Raw genomic sequence first — 16,042 nt, 5'->3', positions numbered from 1 at the left:
CCGGCTCCCACCCCCTTTCCCTACCACGATCTGGCCCAGCATCCCCGCCCAGAAGCGGCTCGGCCACAAACCCAAGGGTCTCCACCCGAAGCAGGCGGCGGAAAGGAAGACCGTGCAGGCTAGGGGTGAGCGTCGCGGGCCCAGGACCGACCCCGGGACCGGGGCAGGGCACCGCCTAGTCCCAGAAGCGCCACGTCGGGGCTCTCGCAGGCCGGGTCACGGCGGTGACTGCGAGGGACGCCAAGGAGTGCCCTTTCCCCTGGCCGCCGGCACGCGTCTTCGCAGCCTATCTGGCATCGCGGATGCCAGTCGCCCGAGTCAGCGGCGAAGCCTGGACCCACGCGGGCGGGAAACTGCGCCGCCAAACCCTCGCCCGCCGCCCCGGAGCCGCGCTCCTCAGGGACTCACTTCCCCGCTGGGGAGGCGGGGCGGCCACGCGAGCTCCACCAATCAGCGGCCAATGTTCGAATTTGCGTCCTGGTGCGGCCAATGGCGGACGCCCGGAGCAAGCGGGGTGGGCGTGAAATGCGGGGCAGAAGGCGTGAACAAGGCGGGGCATGGGCGGGGCCACCGGCGGCCCCCCCGGGCAGGCCAATGGGAGGGCTGGGCGCGTTTGAAAACTGGGGCGGGCAGCGGGGCGGGGTCTGCGCTTGCGCGAGGGGCCGGCGCGCTCCAGCCGGGACACGGGCGCGCTCTCAGGCGGGCTCTGACTGCAGCTACGCCAGCGCTGCGATGGGGAGCGGCGGCGGTGAGTACCGGGCGATGTCCGCCGGTCTCTGCCCTGCGCCCCTTCTGCCTGCCCTGAGGGGCGGCGGCGGATCCCGCGAGAGGAAAGATTCTGGCGGCCTGAGGAGGGCGGGCTGGAGCCCTTTAACCCGGGGCGGGGGTCGCGTTCGGCGCGAGGAGCCCCAGCGGCCGGGCGCGCGGTTTAAATGCCCGGCGGGCGCCTGAGCCCTTCGGCGTCTTCCCCCGCCGCGACATTTTCCAGCCAGTTCCCGGAGCGGCAGTCGGGTCCCAGGGAGCCAAACACCAGCGCCTCCTGGCCGGGGATGGGTCTGCGGAGCGCGTGGGGCTAGGCGATCCCGCAGTCCGGCCGATCCTGACGGGGCTTCTGTCCGGCGGGGCCGGAGACCCAGCTCCGTGGAAAGCCGCGCTCGCCTCCGCGCGCGTTGAGGCGGAGGAAAGCCGAGCTGCGGTTTCAGTTATTATCACAGCGATTATCACACGTCTCCAAGTGTCTGTCCTGGAGCCGGAGAATGAGGACTGTGTAATGGGGAGGTCTATAGAATCTGAGAATTTGTAGCCCTGGAATACGTTTGGCTTTTGCAGCTGGTTTAACTGCTGACGGGAAGACCCAGGGCAAGAGAGGGGAGCAGGGGGCAATCGCTAGGAGGTCCTGGCGGGGAGGGATTCGGGCCCACAGAGGGGACTGGCGTTTCCTTTCAGGACTGGAAGAAGAATGGATAGAAAGGTAGATTTGTAGATGGGGAGTCAGGATCCTGAGGTTCCTCTCTGAGGGCTTCTGTTATCCTATGTAATAAGCGCTAAGATCATCTGCTTAGAGTGAGGAAGGGGTGGCCGGAGTAGGATTTGGAAAATCGGGCTGTGGGGAGAGGAGAGGGCACACATCTGAGAAGCATGGCTGGGCTGCCTGCCTGGTGGGTGGAGAGCCTGTCTCACCTTTAATGATTGCACCTGTACACGAACCTACAGGTTTAGGTTTGTGTTGGGATCTGAGCAACAACCTTACTGTGTAGCTGTCAACTCCACATTCTGCAGTGGAGGACGCACTGAGACTCAGGGGCCTGGCAGGTCTGCAGAGCTGAGACTTGGACACACACTGCCCCCGGCCTCCAAGTCTGTGGCTTCTCTCCACGGCCGACCCTTCATAATTTCGACTTGAAAACAAGGCTCTTCAAGCCCACAGATCCTTACTGAACATTACGCACTTTGGTCACGTGTGGCAAAAGCAAGCTATCCACCAGAGGCTCCTGGGGTCCCTGGAGAGGAAAGACCCTGGCAGCCTGAGGAGGGCAGGCTGGAGCCCTTTAACCCAGGACAGGGGTCGCAGGTTAACCAGGGGCTTTCCTCAGAGTGAATGTGAGGAAAACCGTCCTCAGCCTTGGCAGCTTTTTCCCCTTCCTGGGTGTCATGTGGGCCCTGGATCAGAAAGTTTCCCAATAGCTAAGTTACATGATGGGTGCTATTTGCCAAATATTTGTTGAATATTTGAAAATGAATGATGTCTTCTGTAATTCATGCAATGCCACTCCTTTGCATAATCTTTGTCTGAGACAAGAAGCATGAGGCCGGGCGCGGTGGCTCAAGCCTGTAATCCCAGCACTTTGGGAGGCCGAGGCGGGTGGATCACGAGGTCAAGAGATCGAGACCATCCTGGGCAACATGGTGAAACCCCGTCTCTACTAAAAATACAAAAAATCAGCTGGGCATGGTGGCACGTGCCTGTAATCCCAGCTACTCAGGAGGCTGAGGCAGGAGAATTGCCTGAACCCGGGAGGCGGAGGTTGCGGTGAGCCGAGATCGCGCCATTGCACTCCAGCCTGGGCAACAAGAGCGAGACTCCGTCTCAAAAAAAAAAAAAAAAATAAGAAGCATGATTCCTTCTTTTGTGGTGCAGGGAATAGTAACCATTAGATCATCTTCAGATGGAAATTTATCCTTTTTTTTTTCCCCTTCAAGGGTTGTATATAGAATAACTTTTCATCTTATCAAGATTTCCGTCTTTTTTTCCTTAAGTGATCCACTGTAGGTGTGCCAAGTGTTTCTGTTATCCTACAAAGCGAAGAATAAGAAGGAGACCCCGAAACCTGACCATCTTGAGTCTCCCCGAAGATGTGCTGTTTCACATCCTGAAATGGCTTTCTGTGGAGGACATCCTGGCAGTCCGAGCCGTAAGTCCCTAGATGGAAACAGTATGAGCCCTAGCATTGTTGATTATACCATCAAGGCGTTGTGTTCTTAAATGTCAAAACAAAACTGGCTAAAAAGGAGGGCAGGCCAGGCGCTGTGGCTCACGCTTGTAATCCCATCACTTTGGGAGTCTAGGAGGGCAGATCGCCTGAGCCCAGGAGTTCAAGACCAGCCATAGCAAGACCTCGTTTCTACAAAAAATACAAAAATTAGCTGTGCGTGGTGGCGCATGCCGGTACTCCCCTTACTTGGGAGGCTGAGGCAGGATGAACACCTGAGCCTGGGCAGTCCAGGCTGCAGTGAGCCATGATCGTGCCTCTGCACTCCAGCCTGGGCAATGGAAGTGAAACCCTGTATCAAAAAAAAAAAAAAAAAAAAAGGAGGGCAACGGAAACAAGGACATTACCAGATGCTTTCTTTGAGACATTCTGATTACAGAAATTTCTTTTGCTGTCTCCCAGCACACTAAGGTTGCCTCTGTTCATTGTGGTGTCAACAGAGAAAGTACCCTTTTATGGCAGTGAAATTTGCATCCCTTGGATAATAGAATAGTGTTTAAAAGAATAAAAATATATTCTTATATACAAATCCCATGTAACATTTACCGTTGAAAGGGATTCTAGGGGTTACCTTCTAGATATTGGAACCGTAGCCTTACTCTGAGTGACTTAACCTAGAGTCTACAGTGGATTCATGGGAAAACTCCAGCAAGAATGCATTTCCTGACTCCCAAAGCCACCTCCATTGCAGGTGTGACACACTGTATGGACCCCAGGGGGTGCTGAATTTCCAATGTCAGTGGAAACTTTGGCACTTAAAATGCTTACCTGTGCTCCAGGTCCTGGCCCAGACACTTCCTGTGTTGGCCCAGCGCAGAGGCTCCAGGTTCTACCTGAGACCTTCATCATGGGGGTCGTTCTTTGCCCTGTGACCTGTTTCCACACTCCCACTATCAAGGCCCCCAGCGGGGAGGCACAAAACACATTTCCGTCCTGCCTCCCCCCGTTTAAAGTCAGTTTCCCTGGTCTTTGCGGGTGATACCTTTGCAGGGATGTCGAACCCTCCTTCTCAGCCTGGGTGCTTGTTCCCTCCTCCCAGGACCATTGTCCTCCACCCGCCTTTAGAACCTCAGAGAAATGCATTTCTGGGGCTCTCCTCTCTGTTCAAAGCGACTGTTACTTTCACGCAGAGATTGGGGACCTCAACTATTAGCATGGGGAGGGAGACAGGAGACCCTGCATCTGCACTTCATCCTTAAGAGCCTCCAGGCGTGGGGCTTTCATTTCAGGTGGTCCCTCCATGACCCAGCCCGGCCCCCATTGTTCTGCAGGTGCACTCCCAGCTGAAGGACCTGGTGGACAACCACGCCAGCGTGTGGGCATGTGCCAGCTTCCAGGAGCTGTGGCCGTCTCCAGGGAACCTGAAGCTCTTTGAAAGGTATCTCTGCACCCTGAGAATGGCTTGGTCTTCTCCTGCCTTGGCCTTTCTGTGTGCCAGCCTGTGTCCCGAGGCCTGATTCAGCAACGATTTTCCTGTTGCTGTCTCCTGTGACATTGCCTCATCCCCTGGGGAGTGACTGAGGGCGGCAGACCTCACACATCGGGCCACAAAAGCCACACACCTTCCAGCAGGTCGTGCTGTCAGTCATTCTCCATGCCACTGACATGGGCCCACGGTACCTCCAGAGGGCTGTGACCGATTCCCACATGACCCAGACACAAGCCACCTTCCGGAGGAAACTTCACTCAGCCTTCCTTCCCTGTGGTCAAAACAATGTGATTTCTGTCCTATGGCATTTCATTCACTGGCAGATTCTGCCCCAGCCTGCACCCCACACCCTGCTCGTATGTGGTCATGGGCCCAGGTAGGCCGCCCTCAGAAGCAGGCCTAGCTTGAGCTTAACAAACTAAAGAACCACAGCTCAGGTGGGGATTTTTCTGACGGGGATTCACTGTGGCCTTTGTCCACCTGAGTTGCCAGAAATCAAGATAGACAGACAGCCAGCAAAGGCAGGCAGCCATGTTACCGCGGCTGTGCTTCAGCTGCTTCCAGTTGGAATGTGTATATTTCTTATTGAGACAGGATCCACACATCACACAGTTCACCTATTTAAAGTATATAACTCACCTGGTTGTGGTTGCTCACACCTGTATTCCCAGCACCTTGGGAGGCTGAGGTGGGTGGATCACTTTAGGTGGGGAGTTTAAGACCAGCCTGGCCAACATGGCAAAACCCTGTCTCTACTAAAAATACAAAAATTAGCTGGGTGCAGTGATGGGCATTTGTAGTCCCAGCTACTCTGGAGGCTAAAACATGAGAATTGCTTGAACCTGGGAGGCAGAGATTGCAGTGAGCCAGAATCACGCCATTGCACTCCAGCCTGGGTAATGGGGTAGGACTGTCTCAAAAAGAAAAATAAAAAATAAAAAAATAAGATGTGGCCAGTCATAGTAGCTCACATTTGTAATCCTAGTACTTTGGGAGGCTGAGGCTGGCGGATCACAAGGTCAGGAGTTCAAGACTAGCCTGACCAACATGGTGAAACCCCATCTCTACTAAAAATACAAAAATTAGCCAGGCATGGTGGTATGCACCTGTAATCCCAGCTACTCAGGAGGCTGAGGCAGGAGAATCGCTTGAACCCGGGAGGTGGAGGTTGCGGCCAGCCAGGATCGCTCCACTGCACTCTAGCCTTGGCGACACGATGAGATTCCGTCTCTAAATAAATAAATAAGTAAAATGTGTAGTTCTTTGGTTTTTGGTATATTGAGAGTTATATAGATATCACCAGTATATAACTTTAGAACATTCCCCTCACCCCAAGAAGAAAGTTTGTCCGTATCAGCAGTCACTTCCCATTTTCCCCACGATCCTGGAAACTCTAGACAACCCCTAATCGATTTTCTGTCACTCTGGATTTTCGGCTTGTGAGCAGTTCACATGGAATCATGCAACACATGGTCTTTTGTGACTGGCTTTCACAGACCCTGCTATGTAATGGATAATTTGTATTCGACTACACGACATAAAGAAATGTTCTAGGGCCAGGCATGACGGCTCATACCTATAATCCCAGCACTTTGTGAGGCCGAGGCAGGAGGATCGCTTGGCGCTAGGAGTTTGAGACTAGCCTAGGCAACGTAGCAAGACCCTGTCTCTAGAAAAAAAAAAATTTTTTTTTTTTAACTAGCTTGGCATGGTGGCACATGCCTATGGTCCTAGCTCTTGGGAGGCCAGGGTAGGAGGATGGTTTAAGCCCAGGAGGTTGAGGCTGCAGTGAGCCATGATTACACCACTGCTGGATCACCACTGTGATCCAGCCTGGGCAACAGAACAAGACCCTTTCTCAAAAACAAACAAAATATATATATGTGTGCGTGTGTGTGTGTGTGTGTGTGATTCAGGGATCAAGTATTCTGACTTAAAGGGCTGTGGTGCTTCATAATGTTTGTGGCATAAAATATTGTGATGTTTTATTTTCTTAATATTTCAGGGCTGCTGAAAAGGGGAATTTCGAAGCTGCTGTGAAGCTGGGCATAGCCTACCTCTACAATGAAGGCCGTAAGTCCTGACCCCGCCTGCATGTTGGCGCTTTAGATAAGCGTGAGCCTTTGGCCCTACAAAGTGGTGGTCCCTATGTTAGCAATTCAGTTGCTGTTTTTGCTCTATCTGATGGCCTGCCTTCCCATCCCCTCTCAGGAGCTTGTGCCCAGATGTACCTGCTAAGGGACCCACTAATGATACTGCCTTTTAGGTTATAAGAGAGTCACCTCTGGTTTTAGCAGACCCTTTCATTTCAGTTTGCAAAGAGTGACTAAGCCAGAGCCTCAGCACAGGGGCTGTTTGGGCTCCCGCCCTCTGTGCCATGAGCACGCAGGCCCGCATGTGGATGCTGGCCCTCTCCTTGGCCATCCACTGAGAACTCTGAGACAGAGGTCAGTGTGCCAGTTCCACAGTTAGTAATACAGCGCCGAGCTTCTAAACGGGAAGCAGGATCGGGCAGGTCGGAGCTGGCCTGGTGTCTGGATCCCTTCATCCCCAGAGGCAGGTGCTTCTTGAAAGAACCTTGTGCAGCCTTTTCTTACCAGTTCCCGCTTACCTGCTCAGCACCCCAAGGAATGAGCCCACGACCTGTCCCAGCTCCCAAAATACATAAAGACTGGGGTGTAGTCTGCCGCATTCCTACTTCTAAACGATCTGGTGTCTTGCTGGGAGAGTCTCTCCCGTTTGCCAGCTAGCAGGATTTCGGTGACTTGACAGGGAGGGACCATGAGCAACACCCTCCTCCAAGATTGGGGGGAGCTGAGGTCCTATTTCCACCCTTCCATCAGAGAGCAGTTCCCAGACATAAAATTCCCACACGGTATAGTTCACCCATCTAAAGTGTGTAACTCTGTGGTTTTTAGTATATTCACAGGGTCGTGCCGCCATTGCCACTGTCTAATTTTAGAATGTTCTCCTCTTCCCAAAAAGAACCCCCACCCCTGCCCTAGACCCATTACCAGGGGGTCAGGAAGCGGTTCCCAGCTGGAGGGAGGATGGGACATGAAGCGTGTTGGGGTCTCCTCCCCCTTGCCTTCAGAATCCAGGCTTCCAGGAGGAGTGCAGCAGGGGCATTGATCACAATGAACCTCCTGTTCCAGACATTAACCAAGTAGGGGGAGGAGAGGCAGGTACTCCCACCCTAGAGGGCTCTTCCCTCCTGAAACACCAGCTGCATTGCACTATGGTGGGCTTTAAGCTTTACACTGTCCACCAAGACCATGCAGAACTTTCCACATTCTGTGCCCAAGAGACATCCCTGGGCCTTGTCCTATCTGTCCCCGCAGTGTCTGTGTCTGAAGAGGCCCGTGCGGAAGTGAATGGCCTGAAGGCCTCTCACTTCTTCAGTCTCGCGGAGCGGCTGAACGTTGGTGCCGTGCCCTTCATCTGGCTCTTCATCCGCCCTCCGTGGTCGGTGAGCGGAAGCTGCTGCAAGGCCGTGGTTCACGAGAGCCTCAGGGCGGAGTGCCAACTGCAGAGGGTGAGTCTGGGCGAGGGGCGAGGGGCGACCAGCAGCACCTGTGAGGCCACCTGCAGGGTCCCAGGAACACCCTGAGAGTAACTCTGGACCCTGGAAAGTCAGGTGCCTAAGGGAAGTGAAGATGCAGAAAACAGTGCAGTTGTAGGGAAAGCGTCTTGAAATTACCTGGCAGGAGAGGAGGAAGCCTGAGAGCCGGGGTGGGCTGCAGAGTTCTGGGCATACCTGTTGATGGCTGGAAACATGGGGCTGAGGCTGCATGCAGCAGTTGGAGCTCAAGGCACAAATCTGGCCGGGTGCAGTGGCTCCTGCCTGTTATCTGACACTTTGGAGGGCCAAGGCTGGAGAATTGCTTGTGGCCAGGAGTTCAAGACCACCCTGGGTAACATGATGAAACTTTGTCTCTACAAAAAAATACAAAAATGTTAGCCAGAGGTGGTGGTGCATACCTATTGTCCCAGTTACTTAGGAGGCTGAGGTGGGGGGGATCGCTTGAGCCTGCAAGGTTGAGGTTGCTATGAGCTGTGACTACGCCACTGCACTCCAGCCTGGGTGACAGAGTGAGACTCTGTTTCCATTAAAAAAAAAAAAACAACAAGACTCAAATCTTGGAGTGGTCCTCTGCAGGGGAGGGAGTGCCAGACAGCAGGGCCATGGGCATGGGACCCAAAGACACACAGACCGGGGAGGGGCGGCCTCTGTCAGTTCTTTCTGCTGGAAATCACACTTCTTTCTCCTTTTTTTAAAGACTCACAAAGCATCCATATTGCACTGCTTGGGCAAAGTGCTGAGTCTGTTTGAGGTGAGTCACATTGTTCTCTGCACTTGAACTTTGTGTTTGACATATCCCTAGCCAAGATCCTGGCAGTGAAAAGCAGCAGCAGGGGGCGTCCAAGGCCCAAAACAAAAGGCAAGCCTTGCCCAGAAAGGCCTAGCGGGAGAAGCCAGGTGGCACACGTGGGCCGGCAGCAGGCTATGGTCCTGGCCCCATGACCCAGCTGGTGGATGAGTGAGGGCGATGAGAACTGCAGAGGAGATTGCAGGAGGTGGGCCTCCCCTGCTGCTCATGCGGACCTGTTTGCTCTTGATGTCCTAATGGGCTTTGTGATCCGTAAAGCCCCTTTGCGGCAAATTGCAGGAACGTGGTGGCTTCTAGTGACAGGCATGGCAAATGCGTCAGAGAAGGACACTGAGGAGAAGCCCTGAGAGCCACCAGCACTGTCATGGCAGTTCAGGGCAGTTCTTTTGGCAGCAGTGAGAAGGATAGGCCTTTGGTGGTGCAGAGCCGAACCAGGGGTCCTGCAGGCCAGCCCAAATGTAAACCCTTCTAGGAAGAGAGCAGGGCTTCTGTGGCTGAAGCTCTGAGTTCATGCTCCTCGCTGGGTATGGAATGCTGTCTCTGTAGAGAAGTCGTTTCTGCTCATGGCGTCTCTGTAGAGAAGTCATTTCTGCTCTGATTTCAATAACTTATTTTATTAAAGCTCAGAGCAATGTGTGTTACTACTTAAGAGTATGGAGGCTGGGCACAGGGGCTCATGCCTGTAATCCCAGCACTTTGGGAGGCCAAGGTGGGTGGCCACCTGAAGCCAGGAGTTTGAGACCAGCCTGGCCAACCTGGTGAAACCCTGTCTCTACTAAAATGCAAAAATTAGCAGGGTGTGGTAGCAGGCACCTGTAATCCCAGCTACTCAGGAGGCTGAGGCAGGGGAATTGCATGAACATGGGAGGCAGAGGTTGCAGTGATCCAAGATCATGCCGTTGCACTCCAACTTGTGCCACAAGAGCAAAACTGTCTCAAAAAATAGTAATAAGAGAAGAATGAACTCTGCTGGGATTTGTTCTAGGATGAAGGAAAGCAGCAGCAGGCTCGTGACCTGTTTGAAGAGGCTGCTCATCAGGGATGTCTGACCAGCTCATACCTCCTCTGGGAAAGCGACAGGAGGACAGATGTGAGTGGAGCCTGCTCTGGGTGGGGCGGAGTTACACTGGACAGAGGCACAGTTGATGCTGGTCCTTGGATGCGGTTCTGTCTGCAAAAGGGAAGTGGCTCTTGCTGCTCCCGGCCTCTCAGCCTCCAGGAGCCACTGGACAGTCGGCTGTTCTTGGCAACCCCCAAAATGACTCCCGCCATTTGAGAGAGAAGAGGTGGGAAGTTAGCTTAGTGTCGGCCCTTCTGTGTCTTGGTACTCTGTTCCTCCTGAGACACAGTTGTGTAAAGGCCCGATGATCTTCTCCCATTGACAGATGTCAGATCCTGGGCGATGTCTCCACAGCTTCCGAAAACTCAGGGACTACGCTGCCAAGGGCTGCTGGGAAGCGCAGGTGATGTCCGGGGCTGGGATGACGTGGGGAGCCAGCTTTTCTCCCTCCAGCCTTGGGGCAGGACTATCTGGGCTCCCACCTGGGAGGCTGGGATTGGGGGATACCATAAGAGCGGTTCAGGAGGCTGGGCACAGTGGCTGAGCATATAATCCCAGCAGTTTGGGAGGCCAAGGAGGGGAGATCACCTGAGGTCAGGGGTTCAAAGCCAGCCTGACCAACATGGAGAAACCCTGTCTCTACTAAAAATACAAAAAATTAGCCAGGCGGGGCGGTAAGTGCCTGTAACCCCAGCTACTCAGGAAGCTGAGGTGGGAGAATCGCTTGAACTGGTGAGGCGGAGGTTGCCATGAGCCAAGATCGCCCCATTGCACTCCAGCCTAGGAGATGAGTGACACTTTGTCTCAAAAAAAAAAAAAAGGAGATCAGTTCAGGACTGGAACTGAGTCTTTTTTTTTGAGATGGAGTCTCACTCTTGTTGCCCAGGATGGAGGGCAGTGGCACCATCTTGGCTTACCGGAACCTCCATCTCTCGGGTTCAAGCTATTCTCCTGCCTCAGCCTCCAGAGTAGCTGGGATTACAGGCATGCGCCACCCTGCCTGGCTAATTTTTGTATTTTTAGTAGAGACATGGTTTCTCCATGTTGGTCAGGTTGGTCTCGAACTGTCAACCTCAGGTGATCTGCCCACCTTGGCCTCCCAAAGTGCTGGGATTACAGGTGTGAGCCACTGCGCCCAGCATTGGAACTGAGTCTTAAGGGACAGGTACACAGCGTGAAGAGCTGGGAAATGGGATATTAATCTCTCCCTATCCACTCTTTCTCTCAGCCAGCAGCCTCTTAATTTTCAAATGCTTCTGAACTACAGCTGCTGTCAAAGTTTGTACCACTCTTGAAAGTTATCCCATAAGTAGAACAAAACTTGAGGCTACTTGAGAGCATGTGGAGTCCCTTCCTGCTTCCTCTTCCTATTACTGCCTTGCTCACCATGTCACCTGCTCACCAAGTCATCCAGGGCTAGAGATAGGAGATCAAGCATTGGTAGACTCTCCCCTCACAGTTCCAAAGAAGTCGTCAGGGACCGGGCACCGTGGCTCACGCCTGTAATCCCAGCATTTTGGGAGGCTGAGGCAGGTGGATCATGAGATCAGGAGTCCAGTCCAGACTGACTACCATGGTAAAACCCCATCTCTACTAAAAATACCAAACACCTTTAATCCCAGCTTCTCAGGAGACTGAGTCAGGAGAATTTCTTGAACCGAGGAAGCGGAGGCTGCAGTTAGCTGAGATTATGCCACTGCCCTCCAGCCCTGGGCAACAGAGCAAGAGTCCGTTCCCCCCCGCCCCCCCAAAAAAAAAAAGTCATCGGGGCCAAATGCAGTGGCTCATGCCTGTAATCCCAGCACTCTGGGAGGCCGAGGCCAGGGGTGGGGCGGAGAGATCATCTGAGGTCACAAGTTTGAGACCAGCATGATGACACACTGTCTCTACTAAAAATACAAAAACTAGCCAGCCATGGTGGCAGGTACCTGCTACTCAGGAGGCTGAGGCGGGAGAATCACTTCAACCCGGGAGGCAGAGGTTGCAGGGAGCCGAGATCGTGCCACTGCACTGCAGTCTGGGCAGAGCAAGACTCTGTCTCAAAAAAACCAACAAAAAAAGAAGTTGTCAGGACAAATCAAAGAAAGCCCCTCTGCAAAATAGATAGAAGCTTATTCTTATCACCCTACCAAGTGGATGGCAGAGTGATCTGTGCTCACATACTAGGAACAAAACTACAGATTGATAATGGTCCAGCCCGATGTGTTATGGCAGGCACATTGTGGTGGTGTTCACATCCAAAATGTCAGTCAACAGATTTATAAGAAGGCCAGGAGTGGTGGCTCATGCCTGTAATCCCAGTACTTTAGGAGGTTGAGTTGGGAGGATCGCTTGAGCCCAGGAGTTCAAGACGGGCCCTGGCAACATAGTGAGACCCCATCTCAACAAAAAATTCTAAAATTAGCTGGATGTGGTGGTGTGTGCCTTATAGTCCCAGCTACTCAGGCAGAAGGATCTCTTGAGCTCAGGAAGTCAAGGCTGCAGTGAGCCATGATCACACCACTGCACTTCAGCCTGGGCTACAGAAGGAGACCCTATCTCAACAAAGTTTTTACAAGAAATGCACCAATGTAGGTCTGTTGGAAACTCAGAGTAAACAGTAAGAATAGAAAGACCCTGATGGAAGTTGAGAGGGCCTCAGTTGATTGTCATAAAAGAGGAAATAGGGCCGTGCTCAGTGGCTCACATTTATAATCCCAACACTTTGGGAGGCCAAGGTGGGAAGATCACTTGAGGCCAGGAGCTCTCTCTCCATTGCCTGGGCTAGACCGCAATGGTGTGATCTCAGCTCACTGCAACCTCTGCTGCCTGGGTTCAAGCCTTCTGAGTAGCTGGACTATAGGCGCCTGCCACCACACCCAACTAACTTTTGTATTTTTAATAGAGACGAGGTTTTGCCATGGTGGCCAGGCTGGTCTCAAACTCCTGATCTCAAGTAATCTTCCTGCCTCGGCCTCCAAAGGTGCTGGGAATACAGGGGTGAGCCACTGAAACTGGCCCAAAAAAAATAATAAATAAATCAAAAGAGGAAATAAACCGGTTAGAAATTGGAATGTTCAACCTTACTACTATTCATAAGTGCACTTTTAAATGAGATATTTTGGGCTGATCACATTAGCAAATTTTATGTATATGTTTTTGAGTGGCTAGCTAGTAACTTCAAAAAATAGCTGTTTTTAATAATCACAGTGTTTGGTGCTATGAAGCTGTGATGAAGCAGGTTCTCCTAATCCTGAGTGTAAACATTGGCATAAGCCTTTCAGAGAGCACCGGGGCGTGTGGCCAGAGACTTAACACAGCTGCCCCAGGCAGTAACCATGTAAGGAACTGAGACCTGAACCAGGGTGGAAAGGCAACTAGTCTTTCATGATATATCATGTCATCTCTTTCTTATTCAAAAAAGAATAATTAAAATCTGAGGCCAGGCACGGTAGCTTACGCCTGTAATCCCAGCACTTTGGGAGGCTGAGGCAGGTGGATCACAGGGTCAGGAGGTTGAGACCATCCTGGCCAACATGGTAAAACCCAGTCTCTACTAATATACAAAAGATTAGCCAGGCGTGGTAGTGTGCACCTGTAGGCCCAGCTACTTGGGAGGCTGAGGCAGGGCAATTGCTTGGACCCAGGAGGTAGAGCTTGCAGTAAGCGAGATCACGCCACTACACCCCAGCCTGGCGACAGAGCAAGACTGCATCTCAACAACAACAAAAAGCCCTAGTCAGCCTCATTCCCGAAGCTTGCGAAGGTTTAAGTTTAAGGAGGGCGATGTTTCCACATGCGTTTGCTCCCTGAGTGACCCTTTGCTTCAGAAATGGAAAACCGCACCACGGCTGCTGCCTCACGCTCTTGTTTGTCTTTTCCTCCTCAGCTGTCTTTAGCCAAAGCCTGTGCAAATGGAAACCAGCTTGGACTGGAGGTGAGAGCTTCCAGTGAGATCGTCTGCCAGCTGTTTCAGGCCTCCCAGGCTGTCAGTAAGCAGCAAGTCTTCTCTGTGCAGAAGGGACTCAATGACACAATGAGGTGAGGCCTTCAGGCCGGGGCTTCTAATCAGAGCAGCGCGGCAGCCAGCCTCCAGAGAAAGGGAGCCCTTTCACCCGCCACGGGGCAGCATAGAGTCCCCTTTTTCACCTCACCAGATACCCCCATTTGGGTGTTTTTTAAAAACCGATAATGCCTAAGTTATGGACTTTTTGGAAGAAAACATCCTACTCTGCTTTCTTCAGTTACTTTTTTTTTTTTTTTTTGAGACGGTGTCTGACTCTGTCACCCAGGCCAGAGTGCAGTGGCATGATTTCAGCTCACTGCAGCCTCTGCCTCCCAGGCTCAAGTAATCCTTCCACCTTATCCTTCTTAGTAGCTGGGACTACAGGTGTGCACCACCACGCCCAGCTAATTTTTGTATTTTTCGTAGAGACAGGATCTCACTATGTTGCCCAGGCTAATCTTGAACTCCTGGGCTCAAGCGATCCTCCTGCCCAGTCTCCCACAGTGCAGTGATCTTTTTCAAGCTGCCGAACACATTGAACACTTTTTTTTTTTTAAGATAGGCTTTCTGTCACCCAGGGTGGAGTGCAGTGGTGTGATCTCTGCTCACTGTGATTTCCGCCTCCTGGGCTAAAGCTTTCCTCCCACCTCCATCCCCCAATTAGGACTACAGGCATCACACCTGGCTAATTTTTTTTTTTTTTTTTTTTTTTTTTTGAGACGGAGTTTCGCTCTTATTACCCAGGCTGGAGTGCAATGGCGCGATCTCGGCTCACCGCAACCTCTGCCTCCTGGGTTCAGGCAATTCTCCTGCCTCAGCCTCCTGAGTAGCTGGGATTACAGGCACGCACCACCATGCCCAGCTAATGTTTTGTATTTTTAGTAGAGACGGGGTTTCACCATGTTGACCAGGATGGTCTCTATCTCTTGACCTCGTGATCCACCCGCCTCGGCCTCCCAAAGTGCTGGGATTACAGGCGTGAGCCACCGCGCCCGGCCCTGGCTAATTTTTATACATTTTGTTGAGATGGGGTTTTGCCATGTTAGCTAGGCTGGTCTCAAACTCCTGGCCTCTGGCGATCTGCCTGCCTCGGCCTCCCAAAGCACTGAAATTACAGGCGTGAGTTACTATTTGCAGCCTCCATTGAATGTCTCAAACACCATCTGAGATGGCGAGATTCATATTCCCAAAGTTGAGACCCAGCTTCTTCTTTATGGCCAGTCTTTGTGAGCATCAGTATGTCACATGAAACTCAGTGACCCTCAGGAGCCCTGCCATCCAGGGCAGCTGCCATGCTAACCACCAAATCACAGAACGCATTACAGGGTAAAATGGAAAACATGAGTGATTTTTCAACTTTACACATGAGATTTCAAATACAGTTTGGATTTACAATGGGAAACCTCTGGTTACCCAGTCAGCAAATACCCAATAAATAATAAGCACTCAGTAAATATTTACATATTTACAAAATGATCAGGCCAGGCATGGTGACTCACACCTGTAATCCTAGCTTTTTTTTTTTTTTTGAGCCAGAGTCTTGTTCTGTCGCCCAGGCTAAGAGTGCAGTGGTGCAATCTTGGCTCACTGCAACCTCCCAGATTCAAGTGATTCTCCTGCCTCAGCCTTCTGAATAGCTGGGATTATAGGCATGTGTCACGACACCTGGCTAATTTTTATATTTGTAGTAGAGACAGGGTTTTGCTATGTTGACCAGGCTTGTCTTGAACTTTTGTCCTCAAGTGATCTGCCCACCTCAGCTTCGCAAAGTGCTGGGATTATAGGTGTGAGCCACCACACCCGGCCAATCCTAGCATTTGGGACTCTGAGGAGGGAGGATCACTTAAGCCCAGGAATCTAAGACCAACCCCATCTCTATTTTTAAAAAAATACTACCATCCCTTCCCCAAGAGAGGGCTGATGTTCCTTTCTGACAAAGGCACATTCACACTCACACACAGTCTTAGGGATATAGCACCCCTTTGCCCTATATTAAATGACACTGTCCAGGTGCTGTGCCTCACACCTATAATCCTAGCACTTTGGAAGGCCAAGGTGGGAGGATCACTTAAGTCCAGGAGTTCAAGGCTGCAGTGAGCTATGATCATGCCACTGCACTCCAGCCTGGGCCACAGAGCAAGACCCTGTCCTCAAAAAAAAAAAAAAAAAAAAAAAAAAAAAAAAAAA

The 16,042-nt window shown here is 52.0% G+C and overlaps 1 protein-coding gene across 3 annotated transcripts in view; it reads left to right on the top strand.

The window, feature by feature from the left end:
• The first annotated feature begins 645 nt into the window (after positions 1–645).
• CCNF (cyclin F) overlaps positions 646–16,042 on the top strand; it is a 30,515-nt gene continuing 15,118 nt past the window's right edge. Inside the window, exons 1-9 of one of the 3 annotated variants that reach the window (XM_032268152.1) lie at positions 646–748; positions 2,758–2,912; positions 4,262–4,368; positions 6,425–6,492; positions 7,761–7,954; positions 8,700–8,753; positions 9,796–9,900; positions 10,196–10,273; positions 13,739–13,890. In XM_032268152.1, coding sequence (XP_032124043.1) covers positions 733–748; positions 2,758–2,912; positions 4,262–4,368; positions 6,425–6,492; positions 7,761–7,954; positions 8,700–8,753; positions 9,796–9,900; positions 10,196–10,273; positions 13,739–13,890 — 929 coding nt within the window. In that variant the 5' untranslated portion in view covers positions 646–732. The remainder of the gene's footprint in view (positions 749–2,757; positions 2,913–4,261; positions 4,369–6,424; positions 6,493–7,760; positions 7,955–8,699; positions 8,754–9,795; positions 9,901–10,195; positions 10,274–13,738; positions 13,891–16,042) is intronic. The other 2 variants (XM_032268153.1, XM_032268154.1) reach the window with 2 other exon arrangements.

The sequence above is a fragment of the Sapajus apella genome, unplaced genomic scaffold (assembly GCF_009761245.1).
Source record: "Sapajus apella isolate SASKATOON/1434 unplaced genomic scaffold, GSC_monkey_1.0 scaffold175, whole genome shotgun sequence".
In the NCBI taxonomy this organism is placed as follows: Eukaryota; Metazoa; Chordata; class Mammalia; order Primates; family Cebidae; genus Sapajus; species Sapajus apella.
Note: the sequence above shows the minus strand (reverse complement) of the source record. Positions and strands in the feature narration are given on the sequence as shown.